At 41.4% G+C, this 17500-nt stretch overlaps 2 protein-coding genes and 1 pseudogene across 2 annotated transcripts; 2 read left to right on the forward strand and 1 right to left on the reverse strand.

The window, feature by feature from the left end:
- Positions 1-9414, forward strand: part of LOC134440039 (uncharacterized) — a 20460-nt pseudogene extending 11046 nt beyond the window's left edge.
- Positions 9415-12367: 2953 nt separating this feature from the next.
- On the forward strand, positions 12368-15174 carry LOC134439856 (uncharacterized). The gene is made up of 5 exons (XM_063189759.1): positions 12368-12482; positions 12863-13017; positions 13116-13172; positions 13637-13702; positions 13953-15174. The coding sequence occupies exons 2-5, from the start codon at positions 12935-12937 to the stop codon at positions 15016-15018; spliced, it is 1272 nt and encodes a 423-aa protein (XP_063045829.1). The 5' UTR covers positions 12368-12482; positions 12863-12934; the 3' UTR covers positions 15019-15174.
- Positions 15175-15203: 29 nt separating this feature from the next.
- Positions 15204-17147, reverse strand: LOC134440040 (uncharacterized). The gene is made up of 4 exons (XM_063189967.1): positions 16973-17147; positions 16734-16816; positions 15319-16408; positions 15204-15211 (listed from the first exon to the last, which is right to left on the reverse strand). The coding sequence occupies exons 1-4, from the start codon at positions 17118-17120 to the stop codon at positions 15204-15206; spliced, it is 1329 nt and encodes a 442-aa protein (XP_063046037.1). The 5' UTR covers positions 17121-17147.
- Between the last annotated feature and the right edge of the window lie 353 nt (positions 17148-17500).

The following is a 17500-nucleotide window of genomic DNA, read 5'->3' on the forward strand; positions in this document are numbered from 1 at the left end:
CGCAGAAATCACAACGGGTTGAGACGAAACACAGTTTTACATCAGGCGAGCAATCACCCATGTAGTATTCAAGGATGTGACCATGCCGCAGACAGCATTAATTCGCTTTGTACCCATCTAGGAATGCACATGGGAAGTGGGAAGAAAGTTGTATGTCCGTATGAGGGTTGTTCGAAATCGTTTAGAGTGCGGTCATCTTTTACAGCCCATGTGTCACGCAAACACAGGCATCCGAGCAGGACACAGTTTGTAGGCGTATTGTCAGATAACGTTACGGACGAAGTTAGTAGGCCTACTACCTCTAATGACAATTGCATCAATGAGTCTGTGGGCGCATCTGACTTTGATGTAGATGTCAGCACATCCATCACTGACGGTGCCCCATTTCTTAAGAACTTGGCTCTGTTTTATTTAAAAATGCAAGCCAAATTTATTTTTACCAGCCACAACAATGCAGTGCATTATTGATGAGTTCCAAGAGGTTCACAACATAGGTATGAAACGGGCATATGAAAAGATAGAGGAGAAGTTGACCGAGTTAGACATTCCAAAAGACTGCATACACAAGATTATAGCTGAACTCGAAAAGGAGGATCTCTTAACTATTCACAATGAGGGTGTGTTAAGATCAGACAAAACAAGAAAAACATTTTTCAAAGAAAATTTTAACCAACCAACCCCAACCAAATTTATCTGGGAACTGATGGTCATAATGGAAAAGAACGCTTTTGTCAGTACATCCCAATAAGGGACACCCTTTCTGCTTTGTTTAGGCAGTCCACTGTCAGAGAGCAGTNCTTAAAATCCANAGAACGTATCCAGGGGGATAGCATGATCTTAAATGATGTCTGTGATGGGGCCGCCTGTAAAAACAACATCATACTGCAAGAATCACCCTCAGCCGTATCAATTATTCTGTTCCAGGATGCCTTCGAGGTCACTAGTCCATTAGGCTCTGGCAAGAAAAAACATAAAATAATTGCCATGTACATGACCCTTGTTGATATATTGCCTCACAATCGCTCTGCTGTTGACCAAACCCAATTGGTTTTGCTTTGTAGGGAGGAGGATTTCAAGGCCTTTGGCCAGGACAAAGTATTTGGACGGGTCCTCGAGGATCTACAGTCATTGGAAGAGCAAGGCTTCCCTCTGGATGATGGTACGTATGTGAAGGCTTCACTGATTGCCATCTGTGGTGACAATCTTGGTTCACACGGTTTAGGGGGGTTTACAGAGAATTTCAGCACCAGCAAACACTTTTGCAGATACTGCACTATTAAAGGGGCATTTCACCGGTGGAGACATGAATATGTTACTGAAAGTGGGTCATATGTATAGTAGAATAGTAACATACATTTCTAATTTGGTGCCTTCTTGGCCAAGAAAAGGCAGAAAATGACTTTTTAGTGCTTGTGGATTTGTGACAACAATCCCCATAATGCACTGCAATGCTCAAGTTCCACAGGCCACACCCAGTTATCTGGGACTCTATGCATCATCCCTCCCTCAGCTTGCAGGCAGTGTTGCCAGATTGGGCTGTTTCCCGCCCAATTGGGCTGCTTAGGATGGTCGTGTGCGGGTAAAAATGGCATTTAGCAGAAAAACCCGCCCAATTTTAGCCATAGAAATCAATAGAATTGGGCGGGATTTTGAGCTTCTAGGCTGGTTTTGAGCATTTTTTGGGCTGGAAATCATTAGCCTCATCTGGCAACCCTGCTTGCAGGTGCATCACAGTGGGACAGACATTACTGGAAAGGAGAAGCTGGAGCACACTGTAGCTTAGTTTTCAAGACTTTATTTTGTGCACACACGCGACCAACGTTTCTGTGTTGCTACACCTTCTTCAGAGTCAAATGATAGCAAGAGAGAGACACACATTTCAAGACTTGACATTCACAGGTGATCCTACTTGGTTTGGCTAAATTGGTCTGATCTCATTGCAGGTAATTGACCCCACCCCCCAACACCAGGACAAGATTGTAGACAATTAGACAGCTTGCCAACTTCCCAAAACAAAATAAAAAAGTGAAAAAAACAATACACAAAGAACATTGTCAATAAAACCACAGCTACAATTATTAGAAGACCACAGCCGCGATGCTGGAACAATTTGTTACAGAGAGCAAGACATATTGTATTTCCTCATTTATACCCTGAGGCTCCACTGAATTTGGAGTATGAATCCAAAATGCCTTTCCACAAAGCCTCTCTGTCTAATTGTCTGCAATCTTGTGTTGGGGGGTGGGGTCAATTACCTGCAATGAGATGAGACCAATTTAGCCAAACCAAGTGGGATCACCTGTGAATGTCAAGTCCTGAAATGTGTGTCTCTCTCTTGCCATCATTTGACTCTGAAGAAGGTGTAGCAACACCGAAACGTTGGTCGGGTGTGTGCACAAAATAAAGTCTTGAAAACTAAGCTGCAGTGTGCTCCAGCTTCTCCTTTCCAGCTATGCCAGTGACTTACTGGCAGTGTTGCCAGATGAGGCTGATGATTTCCAGCCCAAAACATGCTCAAAATCCGCCTGGAAGCACTAAATCCCGCCCAATTCTATTGATGTCGATGGGAATTGGGCGAGTTTTCCTGTAAAATGCCATTTTTTTACCCGCAGACGGCCATCCCAAGCAGCCCAATTGGGTGGGAAACAGCCCAATCTGGCAACACTGCTTACTGGAGCCTCAATGCCAGTGATTTCAAAAGCACTGGGACACTGATCTGTGATAGGTCTGTTAGAGCATTAGGTCCAACCCCCTATGGGCGGGGTTGAAAAGGTGGGAAAAAGGCTTGTAGTCTCAACAGAAATCCACCTCTCTTACACTTCCTATGTCGATGATGCAAAATGACCATTTTTACATCATTGACATAGGAAGTGTTAAGAGGTGAATGCGGATTTCTCCTATCTCAGGGGGAATTGAGAGATTTTTGAAAGACCATTCAAAAGTATGACTGGGTGTCTATCAATGGAAAGCCTAATGCAAAATGGGTGGAGTGTCCCTTTAACAGAGAGGACTTTAAAAATGCACCCCTTAAATCTGGCACAAAAAGGACCACAGCAAATTACAAGGAAAGTATAGAACAATTGAGTGATGAAATTGCTGTGGTGAATGGAATCAAATTCAATTCCATTTTCAATTCTTTAAAATCATTCCATGTCTGCGGTGGCCTTCCACCTTGTCTAGGGCACGACCTCTTTGAGGGAGTAGTGGCAGATGATATGGCTCTGTACATTAAACATCTTGTACAAACAGAAAAACATTTCACATATGACCAGATCAACAGAGCCATTTCACAGACAAAACATCTAGGCAGTGACTCTAACAGTCAGCCGTGTCACATAAAGCAAAATGCGAAAAAGCTCAGTGGTTCAGCAACGCAGAATTGGTGCTTCTTGCGTCTTCTGCCAGTGTATGTTGGCAGATGGATCAAACATCCTTTGGATAGTGAGGTATGGCAGCTGTGCCTCAAACTGAAGGAGATCACTGAACTCATTTGTGCTCCAAAAATTAACCACAATGAGATTGCATATCTGAAAGTAATGTTGGAAGAGTATGTGTATTTGCGCACAACAATGTTCCCTGGCCACAATCTTAAACCAAAACATCACTACTTATTACACTATCCAGACCTTATCCTTCAATTTGGACCACTGATACGGGTATGGACCCTGAGGTTTGAGAGCAAACATTCCTATTTCAAGGAGTGTGCTCGAAAACTGCACAATTTTCTCAACCTCAGTAAAACCCTAGCAGAACGACACCAGCTCCTACAGTCGTATTTAAGCAGTGGCCAATTATTTCCACCAACTATCCAAGTTGCTGGTGTCGCAAGTGAACTTGATATTGAATCGTACAACAGCGGCATACAGAGTGCCTTACAGACCTCTGTCATCTGCAAACACGCAACTTCAGAGGTGTCAGCATTGATATACAAAGGGAGTAAGTACACTAAGGGTCTTGTTGTTGTTCTGGACCACAGCGAGGAGGACACACTGGTGTTTGGCAAAATAGCACTTATTCTCATTGACGATAAGCAGGTATATTTTGTGGTTTTGGTGCATCATTCGGTTTTCCTGATTGATCTTGGAGTCCATCACTTAAATCAATCGGAAAATAAGTATGTGTGTGTTCATGCAGATAGTCTGCTGGACTATTACCCATTGCCAGTGTACACCACCATGGACATCCCTGTGATTTCCTTGCACCATTCTGTGTGTTCTCCTTTCTAGGTATGGACGAGGACTGCATCGCAGAAATCCGTGCAGTTCTGCCGGAGTTAAATGATGATGGCCTGGAGGCGCTGGTTGGGCACCTGGCATTTGTGGTGGGAGTTAAGGAGAAGAACCATCTAGCTTTTGTAGAATATGAGGACCTCCAGTATCATCTAACCAAAATCCAAAGTCGGCAAATGATTGCTGCTTTTAAACCTAAAGGTGAGGACAATAATGAATGAATGAATGAATGAATGAATGAATGAATGAATGAATGAATGAATGAATGAATGAATGAATGAATGAATGAATGAATGTCTTTATTGTCATTGTACAGATAAAATGAAATTCGTGCAGATGCTCCCAGTGCTTAAAAAATCAACATAAAAACTGTAAAAAAAAAACTGTATAAAGATAAGATTTTAAAAAGTGTTAAAAAGTTAGCTGTGCACAGTTTAGTGTGCAGATGGCCTTAGGATAAAAACGGTCTTTTAGTCCGTTAGTTCTTGCAGACAGGGACCTGTAACGCCTGCCTGATGGCAGCAGCTCAAACAGTTTATGTCCAGGGTGACAGGGGTCTGCGATGATGTGTTTGGCTTTCTTGAGACAGTGACAGGCAAACAATTTCTCTAAAGAGGGTAGGGTGCAGCTGGTGATCTTTTGTGCTGTGCTGACCACCCTCTGAAGAGCTCTCCTGTCCGCTGCTGTGCAGCTAGAATACCAGACACACAGACAGTATGTCAGGATGCTTTCTATAGAGCTCCTGTAGAAGGACACCAGCAGTCTTTTGGGGGAGAAAGTTATTTCTTAAAACCCTGAGAAAGTACAGTCTCTGCTGAGCCTTCTTGATGGTGGCTGTGGTGTTAGTGCTCCAGGTTAGGTCATCCCTCAGATAGACACCCAGGAATCGGAATTCAGAGACCCTCTCTACACAAGCCCCATTTATGACCAACAGCTGAATGTCAGTTTTTATCCTCCTGTAATACCACAATTGTAATAACATTCTAATAGTAGTAATATCAATATAAACTGTAAAGCTAAAAAGTAATAAAATCCAATCCATCTGTCTAGATACATTTGGTTAAAGTATTTGAGTCTGTACATACTGTAAATAAAATAATTGTTTTGTGTTTTTTGTCTGTAGAGCCAATCATTGCCACAAGTGACTCAGCACAGCCCAGCACAGCCCCATCACCACCACCTGCAACAGCTCCATTACCATCACCAGGTCCATCACCATCACTGGCAATATCAATGGCAGAGGACCCCATACCCAACGCCTCCCTTGAAACACAAAGTTCATGGATTCAGGGCTTCAATATTCCATGGGACAAGATGCCTGCTACACTTCTAAGAAGTATTTCTAAACAGGAGAGGGCAAATCCACCGGATAGAAGAGCCATGGTGAGGATTGTGGTGGACAGCATGTGCAGACATTGTCCCAACCCGAATAGAGCTGCCTGTACTGCTGTTGCCAGAATGATCGTCTCTAGCCATCCCTTGACGTTTACTGACCGAACAGTTGATGGAGTGCAGATCGGCATTGGCTACTACTCTCTCATTAATCAGCTAAAGACACGGGTAGAACATCTTAACCGTAATAGCACCACTGATCGTATCCGGAAGCCAAGAACGACACAAGATGGCCATGTTACCAAACCTGTACGCAGCAAAACCGACAGTTATGGTTGCGTGAACTGGCAACCGAAGTCCATCCCAGAAGGAGAAACGATCGACACTTTGGAGGAAAAAAGAAAAAATTTGAAAGCCATCTTCGAGTCTGTTGCCCCCAGAGCAGCAGAGTGGCCTGCAACTGAAAAGTGCATGGATGTGACCTACGCTTATCAAAGACACATGATAAATGTGTGCCCACCACCAAGTATTTCTGACTTGAAAGATCAGTGGCCTGTCCTTTTTACACCACGTGGACTGTGTTCACACTTCAAAACACTAACAGGAATTGAGATAGAGGATCGTCTTGCAGAGGCACTGCAAAACAAAGGAAAACGGATCATCACCTTCTTCCAACAACAGTCATTCAGTCAACCAAACATTCGAGCCCTATTGAAGGAGATCGACAATGCTTTCTCAACCTCTGCTGTGCAGAAACAAACTGGAATTGAGGCTGATGATGAAGCACTTCTTCGAAAGTGAAGAGTCCATCTTCATGTTGGCAGATGTGAGTATACAAAAAAAACTTTGTCCCTGTTTCAAATATTGCTGTTTATACCTATCTATAGTGACCAAAGTAAGAAACTCATTTACTTTCTAAATTGTAATCTTGTGCTTTGTTTTACATTGTTTTACAGGCTTGTGCAACACCGACATCCGTCGAGAGAGACATGGACATCCCCATCACTCCGAGGCTGATCATGCTGGGTAAGTTATGGTTTTTCATTTTGTTTTGTTTTTTCTTACAGGTGGACCAAAATTGTACACACATTTTAAATGATTGTAAAGAAGATGTTAATTAAAAACAAACATCATTTTATTGTTCAGTCCCTACTTGTTCTCAAACTCACGTCCTAATTACATGGTATTTTTGTACTTTCACATTCAGTGGCTGCATTCACTTTCAGTGCTCACAGTGTAAATGTTGAGTGTCAGTTTGAGAATAAGTGGGTGACAAATTCTATACCTAATTTACAAGGATTTTAATTGTGTATGCATCTAGAGCAGGAGTGTCCAACTAATATTCAAAGTGGGCCAGAATCAAAATCTGGAATGAAGACGCAGGCTGAATTCCATTTTTTAAATACACTAAAATTGTGCATACAGTAGACTTAAAGGAAGGCAAATAGCACGTTCCCATCATACTCATACTATCGTATACTTCTATGTGCTGTAGCACTAGTCTGGACCCACTCATAATTCCGTTGATGCACAAAATGTTGCCTTCAAGTCGCTTTGTCTACTGTATATATTAATGGTGTATGTGGGCCAACTGTAGTACACATTTGAATGATCTCGCCCGCCAAATAAAATGGCTACGTGGGCCAAATTTGGCTCCTGAGGCTGAGTTTGACATCCCTGATCTAACTGATCAGTTGAAAATTCCCAAGGGGTATATTGCTGCCACCAGGGGTGTCTAGATATCTAGTTTTCTCATTGCTATGCCTACATCAACACTTAATGTGAATCAGTCCATCGTCTTGATCCAAGTTCATCCTTTGCTGTCAATGTCTTACTCGGTTTGTACTGTATAAAATATCATTTTTTTTCTCCTACAGTCAGGATGTGGTCACCTTAAAACAACAGCAAGATATTGAATCACACTGGATTTGTATTTCAATTGTTCGCTTTTCTTACATTTTAGGGAACACACTGCTAACTTCAACCAGATGGATGGTTACAATCGAGGGGAAGGTGGCCTGTGTTGTGGAGGAGCACAGGAGTTTCTCTGATGCCCTGGCGGCCTTTTTCTCCTCGTTCTACGTGTTCAACATTGAATACCAGGAACCTGCCTGTGCTACTTTGGAATTCATACAGTACATTTTCTTTCTCTCGATGTTGCATACTTCAGCTTACAGTTACAGCAGTAGTGGCTGGCAGTTTGTCAAACAGGGGAGGTTGGTCCATTACAAAATGTCCAGCTTACAAAAAAGGGGAAAAAATAAAAAAAATATGAATATTGTGACACACACCCTACATAATGACTCCCGTTTGAGACTCTTTAATGAGAAATTTTACAGCAGAGTGTTTTGGAATAAGCACGGGAAATGACCTGTGATGGGAAGTCTAACAGAGAGCTGGTGCCACTGTCACACATTCAATTCAATCAATCATTATCCCCCTTATGTTGATTAGGAAATGTTATACTGACAATTTGTATTGCCTCCGCCAAGGAGGTTATGCAATTGAGTTTGTGTGCGTTTGTTCACCGCTGACTGCACATTCTGCCACTAGGGGGCGCCAAATACTTAATTATGTCCTGGCCAACAATACAGCTTCCTTGTCACAGGACTTGCAGTTTGCCAGTTTACCAGAGACACTTTATATATCACGAGACATGACAAAAATAATGACATTTAGTAAGTCGTAAATGAAAACTTCAAAATCAGGTCACAATACGTGAGCGTGTTGATGTATAAAATATTGATAAAATCCACCCATCCAATTCAAGACAAAATATCTGGGACATGGAGCCGCACAGGCTCAAAGTCAGTTGGACAGCCTAAAATGGTATGCATGTCCTGTTTCTACTCAGCTAAAAAGAAATAGCCCTCACAGATTTGTAAGCATATCTTTTCATGGGATAACATTAATGAAATTTCACTTTGACACAATGAAAAGTAGCCAGTGTACAGATGTAATCGCTTCAATGTATTGTTCATGGAAAATACTTCAAAATACAGCCATTAATGTCTGTACCTCACAACATGGTTTTAGCAATCCATATCCTCACTTTGTGCATCTCTGATGAGACCAAGATAGACACATTTGCTTTAGATGATTTGAAGCATCAAAATAAACAGGCATGTCGACATGTACTGTGACTACTGAAGTAGATCATTCCTCTCTGTGGGATTTTAACTTTTTTTTTTTTTTTTAACTTTTAACTTAACCTCTATTTACTTTTGAGAGGTACATTTTGAGACATTAATGGCTGTATTTTTATTATTTTGAGAGAATAATACATTTAATTGGTGACATAAGTTGTTGACAGGGTATGTATTATTGTGTCAATTGGACATTTCTTGAATGTGGTGTCCCATTAAAACCCATGCTTACAAATCTTCATTTGTAACATGGAAATGTGAGGGCTTGTGTACCGATGCTTGTTTTACTAAAGCTCATTATTATTTTTCTGTATTGTCTAAAGGTTCATGGTGCGAATAAACCCCGATGAAGGGACCAAGTGTTCGGCGAAGACTGCAGTGAGTAGGAAGACTGGCGCAATTGTGAAGAGAAAGGTGGAACCAATCAACACCAGGGTGACCACTTTCCTTCACCATCTGACTGAATTCGAATGGAAGGAAACCCGAATGTGTATTATTGTAAGTGTTACGGCTTGTTAAGTGTTTTTTATATGAATTACTGTGTTGACTGGCATTGGTTTGTCTGTTTGTCTGAGTTAAGAACAGATTTTGATGAAATTGAGTTGTTGGAAATGACAAAAGGAACAAGTGATTAAATAAGGGTGTAACATAGTCAAATGTAACCTGGTTGTCACCAGATGGTGTGCTCCAGCGCCCCCCAGCCATAGAGCATAAGTGTTACGTGCATAAGTGCATAAATAGAGCCATAAGTGTTACGGCTTGTTAAGTGTTTTTTATATGAATTACTGTGTTGACTGGCATTGGTTTGTCTGTTTGTCTGAGTTAAGAACAGATTTTGATGAAATTGAGTTGTTGGAAATGACAAAAGGAACAAGTGATTAAATAAGGGTGTAACATAGTCAAATGTAACCTGGTTGTCACCAGATGGTGTGCTCCAGCGCCCCCCAGCCATAGAGCACGCGATGACTCCAGCCAGAAAATGGCCGGAGCATTTATTGCTTCAATATCAACTGCAGCTCGCATTGAGGAGTCACAGGACAGATAATAGACTATATTGACTCTTAAGAGATTAAAGGAACAGACCACCCTTTTTTGATTTTCACATATTTGCAGTATTTCCAAGCAGTATTCATGAATGTGCATATCATTTTCGTCTATGTGTTTGCATTGCCTCGTCTAACAGTATAGCCAAATTAAGCATAGCAATGCAAGTCTATGGTACAAATTAAAACATCATCAAATGTACTTCTAAACCACTTTAAAATGAATGTAAAATTCACCAGAGTGTAAAACGGCAATTTAATTCCGTCTAGTGATCACTTGTGGCTTGATGCTAAAGTTACCAGTTACTTCCAGTGATTATGCTAAGCTATGCTAATAATTCTAATCCGATAAATCTAAGTACTGAAAACACTGAGAAGAAAATTATATGCACATTCATGAATAATGTCTGTTCCTTTAACAGAAAGGTTTTTGAAGGAATGTGCTGGTGATGAGGCCGCGCAGAAGCAATAAATAGCACAAGTGTTTTTAATCTTGTGATTGTATCATTTCATTGTATCTTTTCATTAATAAAATAAGCATTGTTAATATGGAATTGAAGACTTGCGTTTTTACTATGAATAATTTGCAGTTAAAATTCATATGTTCATATGTTGATATTATTAGTAATAATAATAGTAATAATATTATGATAACAATGATAGTAATAATAATAAATGTGAGTTAATAATGAACTAATAATTCATAATAATTAATATGAATAATAAAATAGTATATTTATTATTTAAAGGGTTAAAAGCAGTTTACAGTACTGTACAGTTCATTTTTAGATGTACAGTATGATACTATAATATTATGTTGTACATCATACAGTATGTCACTGTATAATTGCATACAGTAGAGGTACTGTATTTCTGAAATAGAGTAACTTACTGGCACCCCTGATGCCAGTTAGTTACTGTAAAAAAGCCCATAAAAGTCTAACAGTGTCTCTATCTACCACTCCTAGTTCCAGTTCAAAGAAGCCGACTGTGCTAATTTTTTTAAATTACCAACAACCCCCCCCTCCCCCCACGCTGTGTGTACATGTGTGTGTGCGTGCTCGCGTGTGTGTGCATGCATATGTCTGAGTGTGTGTGTGTGTGTGTGTGTGTAAACTGACTGCTATCTTCTATCTCTTCATCTCTTCATCATGTGGTGTCATTGCTCAGTAATGGACCAGCACGTGTGACCAATCACATATGCGCACACAGCATCAACTGGGGGGAGAGATTTCAGTGTGTGTGTGTGTGTCTTTGTGTGTGTGTGTGTGTGTGTGTGTGTGTGTGTGACCAATTGCATATAGGCAACATCAAGCTTCCCGTTGTCTCTGGAGATAACCTGCCCTGAGAACTCACACACATACACACACATGCATGCACGCACACACGGAAAAAAAACACACACACACACACGCATGCACACACGCACACACACACGCACACACACACACACACACACACACACACACACACACACACACACACACACACACACACACAAATACAAATATGAACTGCCACCATGGGTAGATTTAGATTTATAAAATTAAAAAAAAAAAAAGAAAAGTAGCTAACGTAGTGAAATGCACCCCAGATTTGTAGCCCTACTTTGGAGTAATTAGCCAGTGCTCTCCCCCATCCTCCATGATTGAGGTACCTTGAGCATGATACCGTCCTGTTGTACTGCGCCATTTGGGGTTGCCCCCGTTGCACAGCTGAGGCATAAATGCAATTTCGTTGTGTGACAATGGGAGTTTCCCAGGTGGGCTTAAAGGGACACTGTGTGAGATTTTTAGTTGTTTATTTCCAGAATTCATCAATCATTAATGTTACCTTTTTCATGAATACTTACCACCACCACCATAAAATTCTAAGTATTCATTATGACTGAAAAAAATCGCACTTTTCTTACATGAAAAGGGGGATCTTCTCCATGGTCCGCCATTTTCAATTTCCAGAAATAGACATTTTTAGCTGCAAAAATGACTGTGTGTGGGCCTTACTAGAAAATATTAGTTTATTACTTTGTAAACTTTCATGAAAAGATCAAATTTGGCAATAGGCAGCCCAGTTTCAATGAGCAACATAGTTGCAGTACCTTTTTTGACCATTTCCTGCACAGTGTACCTTTACATGTAAAAGCTGAGCCCCTAGAAAGGGCGTGCTGTATAATTTCCTCACTACTTGTTACATTGCTGCACCTGCTACAGTATCTATATTCTATCCTATCTATGCTTGACGACTTCATTTCCTCCAGGATCAATAAATATTTCCAGAGATATTCTATAGAGATATGCCAACATAATAGGTTTCTATGGGCACCTAACGCGACCAGGTTCCGGTCTGCCTAAAGGGCGTGTCATAATGCTCCTACAATGAATAGAACAGTCCTTAGGTCTGCCTAGGTCTGCCTAAGGGGGGCCATAATAGAACCAGGAAACAATGGGCCAATGGAACCTCTCTCTCTCTACTCTCTCTGCTATTCGCCTTTTTCACCTGAGCGCCATCTTGCGTTCTAAACGGTGCTTGGGTGGGTAACGGCAACGTTCTATCAATGTCTCTGGGTTCAACATACCGCTTACATGTCGTCCTACTGCTGTGTACCTGGCTGCAAATCTTACAAAAAGAACGAAACGGGGAGAAATAAAAGTTTCCACCGATTCCCCGTATCTCATCACACCCGTCGGGCATGGATAGCCAAAATCAAAAGAGACATTGGACCTCATTTCCAGGTAAGTTGTTCACGTTAATGTCAACGGCTACTTAGTTGCTAGCTACATCCCAGTTGTCAAACTAGCAAGTTGTTGCAACAGTGTAACTTGCCTGCCCGCTGTCAAAGTTGTAACAAAATATCCACACGAAATGGTGGGTTTTACTTAGGGGGGCGCATGGATGTCCCAAACCTACCAGAAATTCAGATTGATTATTATATTGTATGACAGCACGCTGATTGTGATTTGTTAAGTCTTGTTATCCTATGTAAATAAACGGCTTCTGTATGCTAGTTAGCATTTATGGGTGGTGGGTTAGTTAACCTCTTAAAACATGAGCATTAACGCTTCCGGTTGTAAAGATAATAATGATGTCGTATAAATGTCATACGTCCTTTCAGATCACAGAAAACACACGCGTATGCGGGGATCATTTCACCGAGGACTGTTTCATTAAAACTGGAACTGGGAAAATGAAGCTGCAGGCAGGGACTGTGCCAACCGTATTTGCCTGGTCTTCCACCAACACTGGCCGGAGAACATCGAACAGATCACGGTACATTTCATACAACAAACAAAACGTTCATTTTGAGTAGGCCTATTTATTGCCCATGAGTTTATTCTCATTTTTTTCTCTGTGGTTATGTTATGCAGTCTGTGCGAGGCTGTTGAAGTGGGTACGCCTCAAGATGCTGATGCCTCAACGTCCAGGTAATAAATCCTTATTTATCAGCAGGGTGGCTGATGTAGGCTAAAGTGATGCATTCAGTTGAGTGCAGTAGCCCATGTCAAAATACAGTATGTACATTTAGACATAAATCATTTTTGTTTGCTCTTGCACCCTCTGGTTTTGCTGAAAGAACATAGCACTTTCTTACATATGTCAACATTGCTTCAAAGCCACTGTCAAGCACTCATAAGTTAAAGTTAGCATCACTTTTTGTCATTAGATGTCTGTATGGAAATGCTATCAGTAGGCTTACTGGTGACAACAATCAAGTTGGCGTTTTGGGATAATGTGTGTGTGTGTGTGTGTGTGAGAGAGAGAGAGAGAGAGAGAGAGAGAGAGAGAGAGAGAGAGAGAGAGAGAGATTACAAAAAAGAAAGTGAAAATGGTCTTGGTAGATTTTCAGATAACCAATTATTTAACAAGTGACCTTTACAATGTTGTGTAGTCTCAACACAGATACTGATACCCCTGAAGAGGAAACACCTCAAGATGCCTCTGCCTCATCATTCAGGTATTTGTGTATTATGTTGCTTATGTTTAGAGGTGGTGATTCATTGATTCTATCTGTACATACCAGGGCTTTTTCTGAACAGGGAAATAGGGGCGCTCCACCCTCATACCTCCTCCTCATACCAACCTGCCATGATGCTCCCTCATGCCAAAAAATCATAGAAAAAGCCCTGCATACCCTAACATCAAAACTGACTGTCACTTACTGTTTTTTGTTTGTTTTGTGTTTTTTTTTGTGTGTGCATTTTCAGCATTGTTGCCACCAGTCCCCCATACCCGGACCACGATTACACAGCGAGGCCACTGTCATTGGAGGAGCGATATGAAGAGGCCTGTAAATTCATTGCCCTGCAAGAAGAGGAGATCCGGAAATTGAGAAATGAACGATTCTTCTTACAGCGCTTTCAATGCGATGATGGCCAAATTAGGTACTACACTGGATTTAAAGACTATCAGACATTGATGGACGTTTTTAAGGCTTTACAGCCTACTGCTGAGACCATGGTAGGCTGGAGCCAAGCACAGAGGTTAAAACAAATGGGCAAAGACATCATTAGGCAGGGATGTAGAGAGCAGAGCCTACCCCTGTCAGATCAGTTTTTCCTCTTTCTCTGCCGTTTGAGGCAAGGCTATTCAGTGGCGGACCTTGCTTCTCTCTTCAGTGTTTCCCTGGCTACTGTGAGTAGAATTTGTATCACTTGGACCAACTTTGTGTACCACATGTTAGGATCCCTAGAAATTTGGCCTTCACGACAAACAGTAGATGAATTAATGCCCCAGTCTTTTAAAAACAGTTTCCCAAAAACTCGAGTGGTCATAGACTGCACAGAATTGCCCCTACAAAAGCCTAGTTCAAAAGTGCTTAGCTCTGAAGCTTTCTCCTTTTACAAGGGGGTAACCACACTGAAGTCCCTAATTGGCATAACCCCGTCTGGCACACTGTCCTTTGTTAGTGATTTGTACACAGGATCAATATCAGACAAAGAAATCACAAACTTGTGTGGGATTCTGAATTTGTTGGAGAAAGGTGATGAGGTGATGGCAGATAAGGGATTTCCTATTAGTGACCTGTTATCTCCTCTAGGTGTCACACTAGCTATTCCACCGTTTATCAGCAATGATAGACAGCTTACTCAGGAGGAGTTAGCTAAGACAGAAAAAATTGGTGCCTTACGCATTCATGTTGAGAGGGAAATTCGGAGGATCAAGGAATACCACATATTTGACCCGCCGCTAGCCATCACCACTTTGGGGTCCATAAACCAAATCTGGAAAGTATGTGCATTACTTACTATGTTACAGGATCCACTTTTCTAATCATCATATCATTTTAAAACTGATTCATTGTGTAAATATTAAATAACATGATATATGTACCAATGTATTGTCTATGATTTTTTTTTTCATAAATGAGAATTATCCATGCATTTGTTTAAACTGCAAAGAAAAAAACAATAAACTTGTTTTTTTGTATGTATAGTTTTGTTTACTTATACTCTTGTTTACACAACTGAACAGATAAATATATATAGTACAATATGTAATCAATGTGGGAAAACAGTGTTTCATTAATATGACATTTAAAAGTAAATATACACATACAAAATAACTTGGCACCGGTAAGGCCCATCTGTCCAAACATTTGGTACTGGTACTCATGACCTGATTTTAATGACAACCCCCCTTCTTTGTCTTGTGTGAGATAGGGACAGTCTGCACACATCTCTTTGTCAGGGCATTTAATCTCAAGGAGGCCATAAGGACATGCTTCAGAATGGTCAATAACTTTCCTGTCTGGTGTGGCGCCTAAGTGTGGAGCAGAGGGGTTGATTACAAATCCACATGGCAGAATGCTGTTGCCTGTAATTAATTGATACTTATCTGCAGCCACTGGTTCCATGTAGACACCCCTTCGCATCGCCTGCGTTTGCACTGTTTTCTTACAACTTGTCAAGTTTGATGCAAGAGTATCTAAGTCGGCTTTCCGACAGCATACTCTTTTAAACATTGTAGCTGTAATTCGCTGGGAACGTACTGAATGCCACAGTTTGGTGTTGGCTTGGCTTCGAGTGTCATACTCTATGCCTTGTGCATCAGGCAAAGTAATTGACATGCCATTATAGTAATCATGTTCATCCTGTCTAAGAACAGTGACATAAGTTGGTGGTTGTGGAGGCAAATCAAAGGGAGGGTAGGCATCATCATCAGCTGATTGTACTGCTGGTAAGGCGTGATGGTTTAAAACGCAACCTTTGGGGATTTCACCGTAAGGCGATGGGACATAGGTTGGCCTATATGATGCTGTCGTCATTAATGTGGCTAGCTGGCATGTACTGCCTGACATTTGTAAGTTTTCTTTTAACCTATTAGCAAATTGTTTACTTGGAAGGGGGAGTGGGACTGGGCAATAAAAATTTGTGGCTATTCCTTGAACCTTTGAGGTGGTGGCAGGGTCATTTTGGTGTGGCTTAATTTTGTTGACTGTGACCAAATTTATGGGTTTGGGAGTCAACCCCAAAGACCGCTGTGGGATGTGCCACGTTTGTGGCAGAGAGGTTTTGCTTCGGATTGGTGGGACTGATTTAAGGCCTAATTTTTGGAAGTGGGCTAAGGTGTACAGGAGTCCAATAACATGTGCGCATCGCCCAAGACCAGCCTTGCAGCTGCAGATGACATCTTTCAATTGACTTCCAGTAGTAAGGTCAACCTACAAGAAGAGAAATACAGTAGCATTAACAAATGAACACAGCTGTTCAGACAGTTTGTGTGTGTGTGTGTGTGTGTGTGTGTGTGTGTCATGCAGAATATGGACAACTTGAATTAGGCTTCTGTATTTTATGATCATTCATTTCATACTGTTATAAATTAAACTCATAGGCCTATTCCTCTATTTTGCATTTAAGTTAAATCATAATTGGAAAACACTTGCTGCTCATCAGGTGTTTCTAACTGATGGTGTTTACTCTACTAGTAATAGCTACGTAGAGGTATAAATATTATGAGCAATGCTATGCTTTAGCCAGCTGGGCTACCTGGACTGCGTATGGTGACTTGTTCTTTCGCATTGATGGGAATGCCCTAGCCTTCACGGTACAGCCGTCCTCTCTCCTCCTGACTTTACAGCAGTTGTGACAAAAAACAACACATTAGCGATTCTGACAATGACTTATAATAATATAAAATCTAACTGCCTTTGCTTTTAGGTAGCACCATACTACAATGGTGATGCTGCGCGCTAGCAGGCTAGCAAACGAAATGTAGTCCTCCTTACCTTTGATTTCGTGGATATACCCCTCGATAAAATTGCTGTAACCCCTCTTCTGAACTTTTTGAGGGATGGAGTTGCCTTCACTCGCCCAACACTCAACAAAACCCGCTGTTATAGGGGGGAGGAGACGGAGATTTTCCGTCCATGCCATTTCTCGTTCATAAATGCAATCAGCTGACAGTTGTTTACGGTTGCCATAGAACGTTGGTTACCCACCCAAGCACCGTTTAGAACGCAAGATGGCGCTCAGGTGAAAAAGGCGAATTACTCTGGTAATATTGTCGGTGCCGGTAGGGCACTGAGTTACTACGCCGGCAACGCAGATTCAATTCCGGCCTGGGTATTTCGACGATCCTGAAAAAGTAGAAAAATATTCGCACACCGTAATAGCTCCCTTGTCGTGATTTTCTTGTGAAAAAGGACACAACGTTTTGACTGGCAAGGTCTTCGTCAGGTGTTTTGATGATCCTCCCTCCCCCATCTCTTGCTCCCACTCTCACCCTCTCCCACACTAGTTTGTTTTAACCCTCC

Source organism: Engraulis encrasicolus, chromosome 23, assembly GCF_034702125.1.
Source record: "Engraulis encrasicolus isolate BLACKSEA-1 chromosome 23, IST_EnEncr_1.0, whole genome shotgun sequence".
In the NCBI taxonomy this organism is placed as follows: Eukaryota; Metazoa; Chordata; class Actinopteri; order Clupeiformes; family Engraulidae; genus Engraulis; species Engraulis encrasicolus.

What these genes read in the sequence shown, in the direction of transcription:
- LOC134439856 (XM_063189759.1), top strand. Translation starts at nt 12,935, where the DNA reads ATGAAGCTGCAGGCAGGGACTGTGCCAACCGTATTTGCCTGGTCTTCC. An exon ending in GCTGATGCCTCAACGTCCAG is followed by an intron (nt 13,173 to 13,636) that starts GTAATAAATCCT and finishes AATGTTGTGTAG; the next exon opens with TCTCAACACAGATACTGATA. An exon ending in GCCTCTGCCTCATCATTCAG is followed by an intron (nt 13,703 to 13,952) that starts GTATTTGTGTAT and finishes GTGCATTTTCAG; the next exon opens with CATTGTTGCCACCAGTCCCC.
- LOC134440040 (XM_063189967.1), bottom strand. Translation starts at nt 17,120, where the DNA reads ATGGCATGGACGGAAAATCTCCGTCTCCTCCCCCCTATAACAGCGGGT. An exon ending in GTATATCCACGAAATCAAAG is followed by an intron (nt 16,817 to 16,972) that starts GTAAGGAGGACT and finishes ACTGCTGTAAAG; the next exon opens with TCAGGAGGAGAGAGGACGGC. An exon ending in AGTCACCATACGCAGTCCAG is followed by an intron (nt 16,409 to 16,733) that starts GTAGCCCAGCTG and finishes CTCTTCTTGTAG; the next exon opens with GTTGACCTTACTACTGGAAG.